This window comes from Cicer arietinum, chromosome 8 (genome assembly GCF_000331145.2).
Source record: "Cicer arietinum cultivar CDC Frontier isolate Library 1 chromosome 8, Cicar.CDCFrontier_v2.0, whole genome shotgun sequence".
Classification (NCBI taxonomy): Eukaryota; Viridiplantae; Streptophyta; class Magnoliopsida; order Fabales; family Fabaceae; genus Cicer; species Cicer arietinum.
In genome coordinates, this window is record NC_021167.2 from 7,584,445 (window position 1) to 7,604,833 (window position 20,389).

Below are 20,389 nucleotides of genomic sequence, written 5' to 3' on the forward strand. Positions count from 1 at the left end.
TATATTATATTATATTATATTATATTATATTATATTATATTATATTATATTATATTATATTATATTATATTATATTATATTATATTATATTATATTATATTATATTATATTATATTATATTATATTATATTATATTATATTATATTAATATTTTATATCTAATTATCTATTTTCCACTAATACATAATTAAAAAGTGCGAGATAAATATTTATCATTGATAAATATTAAAAAAAAGTTAGTAAGTTATATATAAAAAAACACATGATAAATATTTTTCAGTAATAAATATAAAAAATCGCATGACAAATATTTATTACTCATACATAAAAAATACGAAAAAAAATATTTATCTTTGATAAATATTAAAAAAATACAGAATAAATATTTATAACTGATACATAAAAAAAAATATAATAAATATCTCATATACATAACAAACATGAGACATATATTTATTATTGATAAATTTTTAAAAATTAGAGATAGATGTTAATAACTAATGCATACAAACAACATCGAAAAAATATTTGTCATTTTATAATTGATGCATAAAATAAACACTGGACAAATATTTGTGATTGATAATCATAAAAAATCATAGGACAAATATTTGTCATTAATATATAAAAAAATACGAAATAAATATTTGTCATTAATAAATATTAAAAAAACATATAAAATAAATATTTATAAACAAAACATAAAAAATATTTGATAAATATTCAACAATGATAAATATAAAAAATAAATGATAAATATTTAGAGATCCGAGTCCAATAGCTTAGGAGTTAATTTGAAATTGAAAAATCTTGTTTAATAACCTGTAGGAGGAATCACTGTTTGCATCAGCTAACGTAGGAGTTTAGGATTCTCATCACAGCCTCATGTAATATGTAGTGTAGTCAACACTTACGGCTAGTAATAAATTCACAACAACTACAATAATAAATTAATAATAATAATACATTAATACTTTGATTTGAGTAGTATTATGAGCTATGGCCATCCAAACAAAATAATAGTGTGTGAATATTCAACAAATCAACACTTAGATTGGATCTCATGAACGGAATCTGTTGAGTTACTATTCTATTAAAAATAATAATAGTAATAAAATGAAATTATTATGGTGAATATATGAAAACATAGTGAAAGAGAAAAACTCAATCTCAAACAGAATCCACCCTCTTGATTCCTTAGAATATTAAAAATATTAATATAGCTACTTTCTTAGTTTGACTTGCATTCCACTAGAGATAAGCCTCCTATGATTTCTAAAAAAATTATTGAATACTTTGGATGATGATGATGATATGATAAATAACTAAGGCTAAGAGTTCCTCCTATCCATGGCTTCTTCATCATCACAGTGTCCACCCTTTGAATATTCTAGCAAGTACTATCATGTGTCTGAAAATGAAGGTAACTGTGTGAGACAAACAAGTTTCTTTGAAGGCAAACATGTTCTTAATCAAGCTGTTGGCTATTCTGTCATTCTTGGTTTTGGTGCTTTCTTTGCTTTCTTCACCTCTTTCTTGGTTAGTAATAATAATCCTTAAATCACTTCTAAACATTCCACCACATGTTTTCCTCATAGCTATTACCCTTTCTTAACAGGTATGGCTGGAGAAGAGATATATTGGGTCCCACCACACATCTGAATGGTTCAATACAGCAGGAAGAAGTGTTAAGACAGGTCTCATTGCTAGTGTCATTGTATCTCAGGTGATTGATTCAACAGTCTCTTATTCCACATTTTCATAAGCCTCAAACTTATATTTTTCTTTTATTTTAACATTGAATTTGTGCTGCAGTGGACTTGGGCTGCTACAATCCTTCAAAGCTCTAATGTTGCTTGGGAGTATGGTGTTAGTGGACCTTTCTGGTATGCTAGTGGAGCTACCATCCAAGTATGAGTTTTGTATTTTATTAAATTATATACCTCTCAATATTTCTTTTTTAACTTCAAATTTTTATATATTGAAAATTTGGAAAATGCAAAGTGAAATAAGGCTGAGATTTTTACAATGATCAGGTAATGTTGTTTGGAATTATGGCTATAGAGATTAAAAGAAAAGCTCCTTATGCTCACACTGTCTGTGAAATTGTCAAAGCTCGGTATGTTACTTCGTTTCAATAATGAATAATTATATTTATACAGACATCTGATCATATTTCACTGTGACGGCGTAGTGTAGACAAATTTTAAGAAGTAATATTATGATATAGTAAGATGATGAAATATGATTGAATATACCTGTAAAATGTATTTAATGTAGGTGTATAGTGTATTACTCTCTTTTATTTTCCTTCATGTTTTTCTAAATGCTTAGAAGTTTTTGGACATTCTAATGGTAACTAACAAAGTTTGTTTACATCAGATGGGGGACTTCAACACACATTGTATTCCTTTTCTTCTGCTTTCTGACAAATATAATTGTAACTGCAATGTTACTTCTTGGTGGTTCTGCTGTTGTAAATGCATTAACTGGAGTCAACATTTATGCTGCTAGCTTTTTGATTCCACTTGGAGTAATTGTTTATACACTAGCTGGTGGACTAAAGGCTACATTCTTAGCAAGCTATATACATTCTGTCATAGGTACAACTTCAACTTCACAAATGTTATTTTCACACACAAATTTGAGAACAACTCGGATGAATCTTTAATGAATATAAGAAAGTGCCGTAACTCATTAACCATCAATAGAATATAATTAGTCACAGTTTTGAGCTTCATTAACCACAATTTTCAAACATTCAAATATACATATATCCATTGATCATCTAAATTGTGCACAAATATGCCTGATTTTTAGGTGGTAAGATATACCTAATATCTATTAACCACGATTTGTGTTCAAATATACACCTGAAAATTATAATTAACGACGCTCAAAATTGTAGTTAATTATGTTCAGTAGATAGTTAACGAGTTGATACTTTATTACATTCATTAACCATCCACTAAATGTAGTTAACTATGTATTTGAACTGCGTTGAATGTTGATCACCTAAAATGTTGTCAAAATAACACAACTCTTAAACTTCTAACAGTATTAACATTATGCTTCATTCATGGATGTTATTGTTAAACTGTGTATTTCTTTGTGTTTCAATTTTCAGTGCACATTGTGTTGGTCATTTTTGTGTACCTTGTTTATACTTCTAGCAGCGAGCTTGGTAGTCCTAGTGTTGTTTACAATCGGTTGCTTGAGGTTGCAAGCAAATCAAGAACATGTCAAGATCCTATATCACACCATGGACAATCTTGTGGTCCTGTTAGTGGAAATCACAAAGGCTCTTACCTAACAATGCTTAGTTCAGGTGGCTTAGTTTTTGGGATTATAAACATTGTTGGCAACTTTGGCACTGTGTTTGTTGACAATGTAAGCATGGCTTTAGAGTTGTGGTTTTCCATCTTAAAGTTTGTTTGATTACTCCCTTATTATATCCAAATACAAACACATTTTCAAGTATCACTTCCGTCAGTAATTTATAGACCAAAATGACAAACAAAATATATATTCAGCTATTTTAGTATAGAAAAATCAACAACTATTGTGACAACACCTCACAAATTTAAGAATCAAAATAACTGTTAATCCTTTATTATTTTATAATTTAGTAAACAATCATTTTGATCGTTAAATGTAAGGTGTTGTCACTATAGTCTCTGATTATGTCTTTCGTTAGTCATTTTGGTCTACTAAATTAGTAACAATAGACGCAGATAAACAACTATTTTGATCTTTGAATGTGTAAGACGATGTCACGGACCCGATAGTTCTTTAAAGTATCAAAATTACAAAACTTACCTAAATGTGCCTTTTGTTAGTTATTTTGATCCTCAAATATGTCTTTAGTTTGTTAATTTTGTCCTCGAATATGTTTTCTGTTGATCAATGTAGGCCATAAAATTATTAATAAAAGAGACACTTGATGATGTGTTTGAAATTTCGGTATATTCAGACATATTATAGTTTCAACACCTCAGATATAAGGATCAAAATGACTGTTCACCTCAAAAGACACACTCGACGATGGTTTTGTAATTTCGAGCACTTCCTCTGACACATTTAGGACTAAAATCATTGTTTTTAAAATTTAGATTGTTACTATTGATTGTTTAAATGGGAAATGTATAGGGATATTGGGTGAGTGCTATTGCAGCAAGGCCTTCATCAACTCATAAGGGCTATTTGTTGGGAGGATTGGTGTGGTTTGCAGTGCCATTTTCTTTGGCTACATCACTTGGTTTGGGAGCATTAGCCCTTGATTTACCACTAAATGAAAGTGAGGCAGGTCGTGGACTTGTTCCCCCAGCTACTGCTGTTGCTTTGATGGGAAAAGGAGGATCAATTCTTCTTCTTACCATGCTTTTTATGTAAGTTATAATCTGCTTCTTCTTGGAAATACTTTTGTCTAGTGTGATTGGAATACAAAAGGGTTAGTAATATAGTGAATCATCATCAATTTAGTCTGTACTTCCTACTGTTCAAGTAATTTAGTTACTCAAATTAACGAAATTTTAAATTGATGTTTAAAATTGAAAATTTTCAATCACGTTAGTTCAGAACAATTTTGGAAATTGAAATGACCAAATCGAAAGGACTAATGCGATATAGAATTTTCAAATTTAGAGATCTTTTTAAAATTTGTTAATTTTAAGGATGCGTACAATTCTATGGACTATATTGACAATTCACTCGTTAACAACAAATTAATTAATCTATAACAATATATACAAGCAATATTTTCTAATAATGGTTTTACGACGATTTCCTTTTCTAATTTTACCGTTGGTGTAAATTTTAACGAGTGTATTACAAGTCCACAAAATAAAAACTAGAGTGTATTACAATTCCACAAAATAAAAACTAAATTTATGTAAAAAAACTAAATATGTAGACAATTTTGCGCAATAAAAAAACGGATAGATAATGTGCTTGGTTGCACCCTAGTTTTCTGTAAGACTTTTTTGAAAAAAAAGTTTCATGCATCCTTTTTTTTTTCTGATGATTTTAATATACTTATATCAGGGCAGTGACTTCTGCTGGTTCATCAGAGCTGATAGCTGTGTCCTCATTATGCACATATGATATCTACCGAACTTACATAAACCCTAATGCAAGTGGAAAGAAAATCCTCAAAGTATCAAGGTTGGTTGTCCTAGTGTTTGGATGTTTCATGGGATTGCTAGCAGTTATACTGAACAAAGCAGGTGTTTCTTTAGGATGGATGTACCTTGCAATGGGAGTTTTTATTGGATCAGCAGTTATTCCTATTGCTTTTATGCTTTTATGGAGAAAAGCAAATGCAATTGGAGCCATTCTTGGAACAATATTTGGTTGTGTTCTTGGAATAATCACATGGTTGTCTGTTACAAAAATAGAGTATGGTATGATAAACCTTGATACAACTGGAAGAAATGCACCAATGCTTGTTGGAAACCTTGTTTCAATACTAACAGGTGGAGCTGTTCATGCCGCATGCAGCATGTTGTGGCCTCAAAACTATGATTGGAGTAGCACCAAACAAATCACAGTGGTTGAAAAGGAAAAGACTGAATTGCCAGCTGAAGAGTTTAGAGAAGAAAAGTTAATAAGGGCCAAAGTGTGGATAGTGAAGTGGGGTGTTGGCTTCACTGTTTTGATAGTCATATTATGGCCTATTCTTTCTCTCCCTGCAGGTAAATTTGAGTTGCATTAGCACAGATATGAAATGATTTTCTCTTCACACCTTCAATGCAATTATACAACAAGAAGGATAATTAGGCTTGGCCCAAGATTGAGGTTAATGAAGTCCTTGCTTTAGGCTTCCATCTTGAGGGCTTCTTTTTGTACACTTCATGTTTCTAAAAAATCACGTGTTCAAAAGTATACAATTTGAAGAATATAAAAATATTTTTTATGTATACTTCTGAAGTGATTTTGGGTGGGAAAAAAAGCTATCTAACTAATTGGATATACTAATTATAGATCCACTCTAGTGTAATCCATACATCTTAAAGATGTAGGCTCCACGATTTCCCTTTTTTTTTTATACATGGCAAACATGTATGCTACATAAGAAACACACACAAAATTGAAACAACTCAAAATAGGTTAACATATATGATTTGGTCTCTTATAATTTTAATGTAACCGAAATTGCAACTTAACACGTGTTTGTTTGTTCATTATTACCACAGGAGAGTTCAGCAAAGGTTACTTTTATTTCTGGGCAGTGATTGCTATAGCATGGGGTACTATAGGTTCAGCTGTGATAATTGCTTTACCAATAATTGAGAGTTGGGATACCATCCAAACAATCATTCTTGGAATGTTTACAAATGACAGGCTCATAGAAAAAGTGGATGAATTAAATTTCAAGTTGCATACAATCATACAGGTAATTCCTGATGCAGAAAGACTTTACTTGCTTGAGAAGGAAAAAACCAAAAAGTCAGAAGCTTCAGAGCAACCTTTTTCACTTCCTATGTAAGATTTTAAGGGACCAAATCTATTATAATAATTAAAACAGAACCCTCCAAAGTTCTTCCTCTATGCCACACATCCTTCAATATTTGCCAACTCACCAAAATTCTGATGTGGCACATTCCAAATTCATCTTCTATTCTATTATGTTTTGTTTCTTGAATATATAATACAAACTTTTTCATTTGTCCAAGTACAATTATTTCATACATTATATAATTTCGGTTTTAATTTATCACTAATGACTCATCAATACATTTAAAAGCTATAATTACTCATCAAAACTTTCATTTCAATAACCCATAAAAAAATACAAACTATCCAATATCTTCAAATCATGACAATGCAAGTTCGACTACATACACCCATTCTATTTTTCAACCACTCTCTTGTAAATTCTAAGTTCAAACAATGATAACGACATTTTGAAATGCAATGTACAACTATTTGTGTGACACTATTAATTCATGGATACTTCAATAATATTGTTTTTATATTGTCAATTATTGTTCAAGATCATATATCAATATTATTGCATATAAAATGAGTTTTTTTTTTTAGGTTGAATGTGTCTTCCATAACATTTTTTCTTTTTATAATTAAAAAAACACAAATTATAATTGAAACAAAAAAAAGAATAATATTAAATATTTGAAAATGAAGTACTTCTAACTATTTCATTATTCACTCGAAACTTTTTATGTCTTAATCATTCACAAACTTTTCTTGCCTATAATTTTTTTCAACTACTCTTGAAGTTTATTGACTGTGTCAAATAATTATTTTAAAATTCCAAAGCACACACGAATGAATTGTTTTAATATTTTGGATTTAACAAACTATCACTCACGAATGAATGTTATAATATATCACAAAGCACACAATATTATTAGAAGAACCACTTCAATGAAATAAAAAAAGTTCAAATAAACCAATTCCACATTTAAATATATTTTGCAAGAATTGTTTTAGTCAACAATGTTTTACTTCTTCTTTTGTACTAAAGCAAACCTAGCTTATATATAATTATTTAAAAATATATTTACCTTTAATTACATAAACACTTGAGTATATTCTACTATAAAACAAAATTAACATTACTTTTAAATTACATATTATTGTTATTTTATACTTAATAATATATTAAATTTTACCGCGCAACGTGCGGGTTATTCTCTAGTTGGATTAAAGTCACCAACACCTTGCAATGCTGTCCTGAGCCTTCCCTCTTTCTCATCCAATTCTACACTTTGAACAGTAATATTTCACAAAAATCGACAAATTAATATAACCAATGAAATAAAACTCCTTTAAAATAACAAACACATCTATATTTTGATTAGAATTACGTTTCATAAGGTAGAATAACCTAATACCCTCTGCCATGAAACCATACATACAATGAAGGATTCTTGAGATCAAAACATGGAAAAGTTTGTGAAAGAGAGCTCAAAGGAGACACTTATGGGCTAAAAAAATTGCCTCAGACACTTATGGACTAACTATATTACAAATTGAGAAGTACAATATATGGCCCCTATTTTAAAGAGGAGCAAAATGCCTCATGAAAAACATGAGCAAAATTAATTTTCTATATTAGTTTCCATGTGTTATAATTACAAAAGACCTCCAGCTTGTTGATGTATTTCTTCTTTACCAGCACAAGGGTAGATGCATGCCCCTTGATCCAACAGCCAGCGTTGTCTTAGAAGGTATAGATCCCCCAATAGTGCATGCATGTGCAAACACATGAATTGCATTTTGAGTGCATAATTCAGCATGCTTGAACTGAAAGTAACCATGCTTCGTGCTTGTTTGTATTATGTTACATATCGTAGATGGTACAGGAAGAAATTTGACATATCTATTCATCATATATAATATCTATCGAGCAACCTCTTTTCTAGAATGCGCGTTATTAGCTGCCTTGTCCTTCATGGCTTCTTTCTCTAATTTCTTTTTCTCGGCATCTGCTATCCTTTGGTTCTCCTCCCTTGATTTGTTGAAGGTTTTAACGAAGACAACAAGTATTTGTGTTACTGCAACAATAGCACAGGTTTATAAGTCAAAAACAACTATAACTTTGTGATTTATGTGTGGTAATTTCTTCTAAGAAAATAAAACAAAAACGGTGCTTTATGTGTGATATGCCGATAAAAGCATCATGCAACAATTTGCTACCTTGTTCAAAGGGGCACCTAGCTGGATCCTCTCCAAAGTACTGAGACAAAGAATCAGCATTTCTTCCCTAGAAGAGAAAGTTTCAAAATGAAAAAAACGAGAACTAAGTAGCAGTTTGAAGAGTAATTTATCAAAATAGCCTTGTCTATTATCTATATAGTGCATTAAACTCTTCTCTGAGATGGTAATCTCAAACCATCCTAGAACAGCACCCTGAAAAAAGGAGGAGCTAGAAAAGATGAACTGTAACAGGACTCACCACATCGGCATACAATGATATAAGTGACCTTACATCAGCTTCGGCAAAATCAAGAAAATTCTTCAACACCTGAACAAGAGAAACATTACTTGGAAAATCATGAGCACATGCAATCAGTCCTTTTAATAATCAAATCAAGGATTTCCTCATTGTACCATAAAACAAGTTATACACATAAAATTAGCTCGATGCATGATTTGAGACCGGAGTAGTAGTTGATGATTGTTAACAATATTACAATCACCACATTAGTTTTAATACATATTCAGAATATTAGAGAATATCTTATAAGATCTTTTATATTATATTAGTGTATCTTGAGTTATTTCTTATGATCAATTTATAATCAGAGATATCTTAGAATATCTCTCATTATTATTATAATTTATACTTGATTTAGGATTGAGTTTATGTTTCTCTATAAATATAGATTAGTATTGAGTCTTTTGTAATGAAGTTAGCATAAAACTATTATCAATAATATTCAAACCCTTATTATTTTCTCTCCTCTTTTTCTCTAAAATCCACAACTTCAACATGGTATCAGAGCCTATTTTGATCCTCCTTGAACGATCTCACCTCTATTCCGCTGCCGAGTTCCCAACAGTTAGGGAATATAATCATAGTTTCTCTTTTCCAACATTCCGACACGTTTCACTCGTTTTCTTTTCAATTCGCTACTGCTGTCGCTGCCACTATTACTAGAAAATTTTCCTACGAACAATGTCATCATCTCCAGATCACATCATACCTGAAACCGTGTCGCCAAAAGCCGTCACACGCGCTGCTAATCTCTCATACGAGTAGATCTGACGCCGCTGTCTGTCATCGCTGCTGCCCCGTCTGCTACTGCCGCCGCCGCCATCTGCTGCTGCTGCCTGCCATTGCTGTTGGAAAAGTTTTCCCACACAACCACTTCCATTGTGTGCGGAATCTCCCAATCTACACAACCCATATATTTTTTAGGTCAAAAGTTTCTCCACACATGCTCATGTGCCTCCAAGATCCGCCGTGTTCATCTCACGCGCTGCCGCCAACAGCCTCGAGCTCAGGCGCATCTGTCCGCCTTCCGGCATAATGTTTCAGTCGTCTAGATTGAGTTTTCCTTCCTGGTTCCAGATCTGTTTTAAGTTTTTTCTTTCGAGCCACATGCATACAACTTGGCAACTTGTCCCTGATACACTGGCCCTATCTATGTCCCAGATGTACTGGCCTTGTCTTTCTCTCCCTGAAGCATGCCTCTCTCTCCTTGAAGCAAATTCAAGTTTAAATATTTTGAGTCTCTGATATTATTGGTTTGAAGCTTCCAAGTGCAGTTTTTTAGAAGAAGGGATTTTACTTTGTTCAACTGCTTGCCATGAATTTCTCTCATGCTGATGATCATTCCGGCTATCTGACTAGGCTGTATTTATAGCAATTCTCTCCGACTTCACTTGCATCCCTGAGTTGCCTTTCCATCTTTTTTTATTATTTTGCGGAGCAAAACATTGTTTCCTTAGTAAGCTTTAGCTTGAGGGGGAGCGTCAGAATATTAGAAAATATCTCATAAGATCTTTTATATTATATTAGAGTATATTGAATTATTTCTTAGAATCAATTTATAATCATAGAGATATCTTAGAATATCTCTCATTATTATTATTATGATTTATTCCTGATTTAGGATTGAGTCTATATTTCTCTATAAATAGAAATTAGTATTGAGTCTTTTGTAATGAAGTTAGCATAAAACTATTATCAATAATATTCAAACCCTTATTATTTTCTCTCCTCTTTTTCTCTAAAATCCCACAACTTCAACTATTTCAACAGTTATTATGTATCAATCAGCCAAATCCTAAAGATATAGAACAGTTGGACAAATTTTTCTATTATGTAGCTCAATAAGACACATTTTTCTAGTAGAAAAGTATCTTCAGTTAAGACCCATATATCTCATCATTTCAGATAAGTATAAAACTACCAGTTTTGTTCATTACCTTGCGAAATCCTAAAGATATAGTACCATCATTTTCAGAAGCAGTGAGTTCTTGCTCAACTTTCTCTAAACCTTTATGCACAGCTTGCATTTCTTCAGCTAATGCTTTTAGTTGGATCTAGATATTGGACAGGGGCACAAATCAATAAAAAATTAACCTTACACATGAAATTATCAAGTGACTGTGAAGCATTAGTGTCAAAGGGAATACCTTAGAAGCAGCTTCCAAATGAACAAGATCCTTGTCAAAATCTATCAATTCTGGCATTTTCTCAGCAAGAAGCTAGCAAGACAATAATACAAATTTTAGAATATAGCATCAAAAGCAAAAAAAAAAGAAAAACCAAACAAATCAACTAAAAGCAACTAAGTTGAGATTTTTGTTGCAAAAAAATATAAACTAAAAGCAATAAACCCAAACAAATCAAACACTACCTAAGCATTCTATAAACAGCGATTTTTCAGAAAGAAAATGAAAATTCTTGTCGTTCACTTCACATATTTTGTGGGACAGGTAACATTGTATGAGGATAGTCCACTACTACCTTAAAGATGCAATATACAATGTAAAATATAACTTGAAGATTTTGACATATATACCTTGCACAAATAATGCATTAAAGTCATTTTGTTATTTCTTGCGCGGGTATCGGATAATTTGAGAAGGCTGTCCAATTTGAATCCTACTGCCGATCCTGCAATAAACAACATAGAAAATGTAACCTAAACAGCATAAGAGAACTTTTCTTATTTTGTTAAAAATATTGAGGTGAATCAGGAAGCTAAATACCCATCTCAAAGTAAATAACATTCAAGTAGAATAAGAGTTCAAAAAGATACCTCGTGCTGTTCCCTGATTCAAAGCATTGCCCAACGTAAGAATAGTCTGCATTATTTGACGCAATTTTACAGATTCTTTGACCTATAAAAGCACGAGAAATAATATAACAATGCAGCCCAATAATGGTGTACATGTTTGTCAACGAAGAGCCATTAAAAAGTACCTCTCTGGTTGCATCGTTGATTGTATTCAAATTCATCCTTAAATCGCTCACCTGGAGAACCAGGAAAAACAAGTCTTTAAGCATATATATTTTTATAATAGCAAATAGCATGCAAAACCATGCACATAATGGTAACCTAGATAACATACCTGACCAGAAAAGGTGATTTTGAAAGCAAACACCCTTAATTTGGATTCAACTCGTGGAACCTTCATCAGCTCCATAAAAAACTGATGAAGATATTAAATAAAATTTTGTTAGAATCTACATACAGAATTTGCATGGATTCATTAACAAAAGGGTATCCAAGAAGGAGAGAACCTGCTCACACTTTCCAAGCATATCCTTCTTCCCAGTATAGTTCTGAAAGTAGAAAGATTTTTAGCCCCGAAATATATAAAGATGATTTCCTTCTTCCCCATTAAAAAACAAATCTACTAATACATTTTCCAGTATCTTTTTACATCAATATTCAGTTCCTTCTCCTTTAAAGATAGTTTTTATCTTTCCAAGCATATTAAATAATGTCACAGATTACAGTTCACAGAATATTTTATAAGTTCTTGCACAAGGGGGGAGAGGAGAGGAGTACCTTCAGAACCTCCATCTCTTCCTTTGTGGGACAGAACTTGATGAGATTCTCAACCTGATCAATATCCAGGATACCCGAATCCAATGCCAGAACTGCATTCTGGAACCAAAAACAAAACCCACAAAAATGAAAACTATTAAGAGGGCTTGTGAAAATAAATCTATCTAACACTAAATTGATTTTCCGTGATACGAATCTGTTGTCTTAATCTCTAGTTAGCTACTGTCTCCCAAAACCTTATAGTAAGACTCATGATATTAACATATTCTCTTTGTTTTTAGAGATAGACATTAATGTAGTTCAAAAATCATTTCCACTCGGGCAACTAGAAGTCCCAGAATAAACTGAACGCAAGGATAGGGAAACTTACAAGCATATCTGGCAAAGGAATTTTGATCTTAGAGAGCATTATTTCACAATTATATGCTCTACGCAGGTCAATCTGACATTGAAAAAAAATGAAAATTTGGATTAGTGAGTTATATATATAAATATATATATATATACCTTTAATCAATCAGATACTATATGTCTGACAGAATTTTTTTTAAATAAAAGACAAGAATAAAGGTGCCATACGCTAACACCCATGCAAACTGCAATATGGAATATTTGTTTCAACAGAAAATTGCATACCAATTCAATTTAATATTAAACTTAATTCACAATCAAATTTTATGTACCCGTCCCTTTCTTAAAGGAGTGCAATTAGCAAGACAAGAAAAATCTCTGGATCTTTGGAGACTACAGTGTTGATGCTTAATGTCTATTGATTGCCATTTTAATACTAGAGTGATCCCTAATTACCATTATAGAATATTATAATTATAATCAAGCATATTACATATAAACAATAAAGCAATAGGTGGTAATATTATTTATGCCAATGAGGAGTCGCTTACCAATTGTACTTTCTCAGGTTTGTTAAGATTAGAACCCCGCCGAACTCCACCTTTAGTACTATTCCCATCAGAAATAGTTGCGGCTGAAAACAGGATCTCAAGTTCTGATATGTCTATTTCAGGAGCCCTAACAAAAACTTTCATTGTCTGAAATCAGAAATGCTAAATGGAAATAACATTTTATCCTTCTAAGTCATTACCAATGTAGGGTTAGGAGATATAGTACATTAAAAAGTGAAGTCCCACAATAAAACCAAAAATACAAATCTTTAATGATAATTCCCTATTATTATGAAAAAATCTTAGGAAAATTACAGCTGATGATATCAGTGTGAAAAGTCAATAATCAGTACCTTGATTCACTGTTTTGTTTCTGTGAATCTGCCCATAGACTCCCTTGGGCTGCTCGAGACACTTTCACCCAATGTAGGGGCTTTAACAATGTTTTCTTAGCAACAGTAGCAGTCGCACCAATGCCACGACCTCTTCCCACATTTGTTGTTGCTAAAGAAGCCTTGCCTGGTGGTGGAGGCACACTAGGCGCCCTGCCTGCAGTAAGTGGAGGTGCCGGCGATGAACCACGACCAAGTGGTGGAGGAGGAGCGTTAGGAGGCTTTGGCGGTGGCGGAGCTGAACCTGTTCGAGCAGATCCTGGAGGAGGTGGAGGTGGCGGGGCTGAACCTGCTCGAACAGGACCTGGTGGTGGTGGAGGTGGTGGGGCTGAACCTGGCCGTGTAAGACCTGGAGGAGGTGGTGGAGGTGGTGGTGCTGATCCTGTCCTTGTAGAACCTGGAGGTGGTGGTGGAGGTGGTGGGGCTGATCCTGCTCGTGTAGTGCCTGGAGGTGGTGGGGGTGGAGGTGGGGATAATCCTGTTCGTGTAGAACCTGGAGGTGGTGGTGGAGGAGGTGGGGCTGATCCTTTTTGTGTAGAGCCTGGAGGTGGTGGGGGTGGAGGTGGTGGGCCTGATCCTATTCGAGTAGAGCCTGGAGGCGGTGGAGGTGGTGGAGCTGATCCTATTCGTGTAGATCCTGGAGGCAGTGGGGGTGGAGGTGGTGGAGCTGATCCTGGAGGCAGTGGGGGTGGAGGTGGAGGGGCTGATCCTATTCGTGTAGATCCTGGAGGCGGTGGGGGTGGAGGTGGTGGTGGTGGGGCTGATCCTATTCGTGTAGAGCCTGGAGGCGGTGGGGGTGGCGGGGATGATCCTACTCGTGTAGAGCCTGGAGGCGGTGGAGGTGGAGGTGGAGGGGATGAACTTTTCAGTACCGAACCTGGAGGAGGTGGGGCTGAACCTGTTCGTATTGGAAGTGGAGGAGGAGGTGGCGGCGGCGGGGGGGTTAAACCTATTTGTGTAGGACCTGGTGGTGGAGGAGGAGGAGGTGGTGGTGCTGACCGTGTAGGACCAGAAAAGGGTGGAGGTGGAGGTGGAGGGATTGAACCTTTTCGGACAAGACCTGGAGGAGGGGGAGGTGGGGGAGGGGGAGCCGAACCTGTCTGTACTAGACCAGGAGGTGGAGGTGGAGGTGGTGGGGCTGAACCTGTCCGAGCAAATCCTGGAGGAGGTGGTGGGGGTGGAGGTAATGGGACTGAACTTGTATGTACAGGTGCTAGAAGAGGAGGCGAAGGCAATGCGGAAGCACTGCTAGCATTGCTGGCCATGGAGGGGGGAGGGGGTGGAGGTGGACCACCAGCATTATTATCAATCAATAACTGATCAGGCATTCTAGAAACGAGATTTACACAATTTTCAGCATTGTTTTCAAAAGCTAAATGATCCAAATCAGGGGTGTCCGACGTCCATAATTTTGAAGGATCAGCAAAAGACTTGGGAGTAACATCAGAGACCTCGTCTGAACTATCAGCAATACTTGATTCATTATTTTCTTCTTCGGAGTCAGCAGGCGATGAATACCAACTTCCTTTACCTTGCAACCTCGAAAACTCTTTCGCGTCATTTAAGACAGTAAGCTGTCTAAGCAGCCAGACTGCTGCAGCATCACCGTTGTCAATCCATTCCACTCCACTAAAAAGTTCTTGAACTCTTGAAAACGCTTCTATCGGCAATCCACCTTTCTCCTCACCGTTCAAAATGGTTGTTTCCGTCGGAGCTCTCTGAGGACTTATGTTTTCAACCTCCCCAAATAAAACCTAAATTTAGAAGTTTAACACAATCAGAACGAACACTAACCTTCCTGAACACTAACCTTCCTCCTAGAGCAAAATCACAATCATCACAAGTGGTAAACAGTTCTAATTTTCTAAACAATACTAAAACATGCACTTACCTCAGCACGAAAGCCTTTCGGGTACCGCTCCTTTGAATCCCAAAGGATGTCCAAGTTTTCAGTGTTCAACATCAGTATGTTGGATCGAATAAAAGCCGTGCTAAACATCACACGAAACATCATTACTTCCCTCTCTGGATCCAAATCCAAATGAACACATTCCAAAACCACATCTCCTTGCACTAAACATTGAATATCAATCTTAATCACATCACAGTCTACCTGAGATTATACAAAAAGAAATAATACAGCAAATTTCAGCATCAACTATAACAGCCATATAAAGTGTAAAACAAAAACAAAAACACAATTAACTCACTCAGTGTGTAGTGTGTTTGGTTTCACGGTAAGGAGAGGCAAAAGTGATTACAAACACATAAAATTGATTTTGACATGATTGGGTGATGTCAATTGGAATTTATTATGCCTCTATAATTGATTATAACCTAAGTTAGGATTTATAGCTTTTGACTCCAAACTTGATTTTTACACTCAAATTTATTGTTTAATTCACTCATAGGTGAACATATTCAAACACAAGTCGCTTTAAATTCAATTTACTTTTAACTAAAATCAATTATATAAAATCAAATCATTCAAAATCAACTTTCGTCACCACATAACCAAACTCACACTCAATCACTCAACCAATACACACACAAAAGCCACGACAAACCTGACGATAATGCCTCAAGTGCTTCTTCTTCTTGTGCATATTATAAATCATCTGAGTAGAAACTCCACCTTTACTAAGCAAATTCCTACCAAAAATCCTAAACATTGGCCTACACCCATTAGATGAATCAAAACAAGGAATTCCCCTAATAATAACACAATCCAAAGACAAAGCCCTCTCAGGTGGGGGCCACTCAGGAGCAATATTCCTCCTAGCAACATATTGAATATAACGAAGTTGTGAAGGCAAAGGATTCAAAGGTGATAATAACTTTAACAAACCCTTAGGTGCTTCTCTATGAACCATTTCAAGTGTCTTTTTTTCACCACTATGAACCCTTTTGAAAATCAACAAACTTGCCAATAAAAAAGCCAAAAGAGGCCAACCACCTCTCTCACAATGAAGCAAAATCACGTTATGATGATTCTTAAGCATAAGCCAACTCTCACAAACGCGAAGAAAATGCTGAACGAGAGAGAGTGGCAAAAGAGGACAACCCTCATATTGTTTTGGATAATCCATAACGATTACATCGTAATCACACATTAATTCGGCGAAATTGCTACGCTTCTCTCCGTCGCGAAAATTGATGGCGAGAAACGAAGATTCTGGAAACTCTTCGTGTAACTCCGTTACGATTTCGTGCAAGTACAACTGGTACATTCCGTCTGGTAATGCTTCTGTGGAGAAGCATGAATCGAAAACTGAAAAGAAAAATAAATAAATAAAATCATCAAATGAAAGAAATTTTGAGGGAAAATTTTCAAAATTAAAGAAAATGGGGGAATGGAAAAGGGGGAATCTTTACCGTAAACTCTATCGATGAATTCAAGTAAGCCATCTGGGGGTCTTTTGTAGAAGAATCTGCTGAGGAGGGACATGGTAATTGCATGTGGGTCGAATCAAGCTCAGAAAGTGGAGTTTGTAGCTATGGAGTTTAGAGAGAGAGAATTTTGAATTTTGAAATAGGATTTGGGAAATTATTTTATATATTTTTTCTAACTTAACAGAGAGAGAAAGTGATGTTGCTGTTTGATTTACCTATGGAATTGGAATTGGATTTGGATTTGGGTTTGAGTTTAGTTGTTTTCATTTCCTTTTCCTTTTCATATAGAGTGGTATTTCTGTTATGTTTGGTTAGAAATCAGAAGAAAATTGTAGGGGTTGTTTATATTTTATTTTTTTTGTAATACTTTCTGGTAATTTCAGTTTCAGATTTTTTCATAACTACTACTTGGTAATTTTTGTTCAGAAAAATTAACTACATGGTAATTTTCAAATCTACTTGATTTTGTTATTTGGATTTCATGTGGTAAATGTTGAACCTATTTAATGATTTTGATAGTTCAATTTCAAATCAAAAATAAAAATTATTTAAAATAATTAAGTGAAGATACAAGATAAATTATTTGGTCTCAAATAAATAGTTGAGGCCGCTAAAAAAAACAATAGATGAGATCAATTTATATTGTATAAATGCATGATTTATAAACATAGGGATTTAGGTTTGAGTTTTTAATATAACGTAATATATGCTTTTTTTATTAAAAATATGATATTTATTCATTTCAATTTGTAGAGTACATTAAGAATAATATAAATTTAAAGTTGTTAAAATAAATCAAAAATGATAAATTTACAAATGAATTCATAACATCTAGATTAACATACTAAAATGATAAAATATCTTTATAAATGTTATAAAATTTAAGTGTATGCAATTATCATGCATCTGGATATGTAATGTTGACATCAAAATTATTGATTAAATATGTAACAGATCAAAGTTAAAATATTAGTCTAAACTAAATGAATAATGCAATAAAAGATGAAAAAACAAATAATGTTGCATTAAAATGATAAACAAAATATCGCAATAAAACGACAAAATCAATAACAAAACATGAAAGAACAATTAAATATTTACAAAAATTATTTATTTAAATAAAACTAAAAAAAAATTATTTAGATAAGAGATTCTAAACGAAAAAATGTCAATAAACTACTCTTATCTAATAAATAAATTGGGAAAGTTAAATTTTTTTTCTTGAGAGCAGAAAATGAAGAAAGACAAATCAATTTATGTTGTATTTCAACCACATAGTTAACGATATTAGCAATTGTTTATTTGGCAGAAACATCAGCAATTATTATCTTATTATTATATTTTTTTTATCAAAAAGAAAGAAAATGACTAAAACAACGCAAGCTAAGGCCTAATAATGTTGCTATATCTAGGGATTCATCATTAGCTTATATGTTCAAGTCTTTACACTATATAACTTATATTTCTGGTAAATATAAGTATATTATTTTAGTTTTAGTAAAAGAATGTAGAGAGTATCATCTCACCTTGAATTCTTTTTATAATTAAAAAAAAAAAGTGTAGCGAGTTTAGTGTGCTCAAAATGAAAGGTATATAATTTCATATTAACCTTCTACCATGTTTTTCAAATCAATATTTGATATCTACATAATTCTTGCTATTTATTGATATTAATTTACCATTACCAAATTGGCATTTACACATTTCTTGTCTTGAAAGGTCTATAACTAGTACAATGAAAAACAAAGGATAGCAGACACTCCAAGTCTTGAAAGGCTCAATTGAAGAAGCTTGTCTTATATAGTCAACTAATCCAACTATTCATTCCCCATAAATTAAACATGGCATTAGTGCGGGATGGGATGAATTTTACTTGGCTCACCTCTGATTAATCGGAAAAAATTTATATTCACTCTTATTTATATCAGGTGTAAAATTTAAGTCATAATTTTTATCCGCGATAGAGTTCAGATTTTTTTATTGCACTTGTATCTATTCATATATACAAAATAATAAATTTAAAAGTTTTATTTACTATAATTAATATAATAAAATTATTATTATTATACAATAATAGCAGAACGGATTTGGATGCGTCTGGAGTGAATATCAACACTCTTAAATCCGTCTTTGCCTTCAAGTAAAGCAGATATTTTCCGCTCAAATCAAAACGAATTAGAGTAAACATCCACGTGTACGAGTTATATTGTCATTTCATTCCTACCATAAATGATATGTTTTTGCAAATCAAGTTTTTAAGTTTGTGTCGTATTGTCAGCAATCTTATGACTTAGACACTAACTAACTATCTCTAAGTGGACATCTTTTCGCCCCCTTAATTTTTTTTCAAATATCTTCAACTTTAATTCGGATTAATCAACTCATAAATATACTTTTTACGTTTAAATAGATCAAAGTAATCAATTCATAAATAATTTTAACATTTAAATGTATATTTAAGAACATAGATCAATTTAGTCCTATGTTAACAATATAGAAAAGTGGGAAAAGAAACCACCATCTCTAATGACCTGTCTTATTTTTTATTAATGGTTTTTAAGGACAATGTTTTTTTCCACTGTTGTGTCTTAGATCAAGGACAATTTTGAAAGCTACAAAGTTACGTCTAAGATCAAGGACAATTTTAAAAGCTGCGAATATCAATGAAGAACAAATGTAAAGTCAGGAGATGAGCAAAACAGTTGTTGATCAATAAAATATCATCTTTATAATAGTCAATTCATTATCAATAAAATAATAATTAATTTTAATAATTAACAGTTGTTCAGGAGCAAAAATAAATTGATTTAAAGATTACAATACAGGTGATTGCTCATTTACCCTCTATTTTATTCATAACATATTAAATTAATATACTACCAAATACTTTCAATAGTATAATTAATAGATGGGTTTCGGTAAAATACCGGGAAAAAATTGGGTATGGAGCGTTTGTCGATTCATATTACGGTGATGTAAAATTATTTCTTCCTTTTTCTTTCTTCATTAATAGTAAATCTGTCTATAACTGGTATAAAAAAAAAATGCTTTTTATGCAAACTAATCTGCATCAGCTAGTTTTCTTTTTCTTTTTCTAACCCTATGAATTCTTGAGGGGGCATTGTCACTCAGACTACACATTGATACACGCTGAAATTCAATGAGCCACACGGTAAAATTATCACCTTGTTTCCATATAAATTGCGAC

At 33.1% G+C, this 20,389-nt stretch overlaps 2 protein-coding genes across 2 annotated transcripts; one reads left to right on the forward strand and one right to left on the reverse strand.

Moving 5' to 3' along the window:
- Positions 1–1,150: 1,150 nt before the first annotated feature.
- Positions 1,151–6,715, forward strand: LOC101504330 (urea-proton symporter DUR3). The gene is made up of 9 exons (XM_004512313.4): positions 1,151–1,539; positions 1,619–1,726; positions 1,816–1,911; positions 2,037–2,119; positions 2,383–2,603; positions 3,128–3,390; positions 4,150–4,388; positions 5,044–5,693; positions 6,195–6,715. Exons 1-9 carry the CDS (start codon positions 1,351–1,353, stop codon positions 6,485–6,487), a joined length of 2,142 nt encoding a protein of 713 aa, XP_004512370.1. The 5' UTR covers positions 1,151–1,350; the 3' UTR covers positions 6,488–6,715.
- A 1,074-nt stretch (positions 6,716–7,789) lies between these two features.
- On the reverse strand, positions 7,790–17,493 carry LOC101504664 (formin-like protein 14). Its single transcript, XM_012719153.2, has 17 exons — positions 17,164–17,493; positions 16,356–17,059; positions 15,680–15,901; positions 13,750–15,542; positions 13,397–13,523; positions 12,865–12,936; positions 12,495–12,593; positions 12,224–12,265; positions 12,052–12,132; positions 11,903–11,953; positions 11,739–11,820; positions 11,499–11,593; positions 11,110–11,181; positions 10,900–11,016; positions 8,921–8,989; positions 8,662–8,728; positions 7,790–8,519 (listed from the first exon to the last, which is right to left on the reverse strand). The coding sequence occupies exons 1-17, from the start codon at positions 17,234–17,236 to the stop codon at positions 8,365–8,367; spliced, it is 3,921 nt and encodes a 1,306-aa protein (XP_012574607.1). The 5' UTR covers positions 17,237–17,493; the 3' UTR covers positions 7,790–8,364.
- Between the last annotated feature and the right edge of the window lie 2,896 nt (positions 17,494–20,389).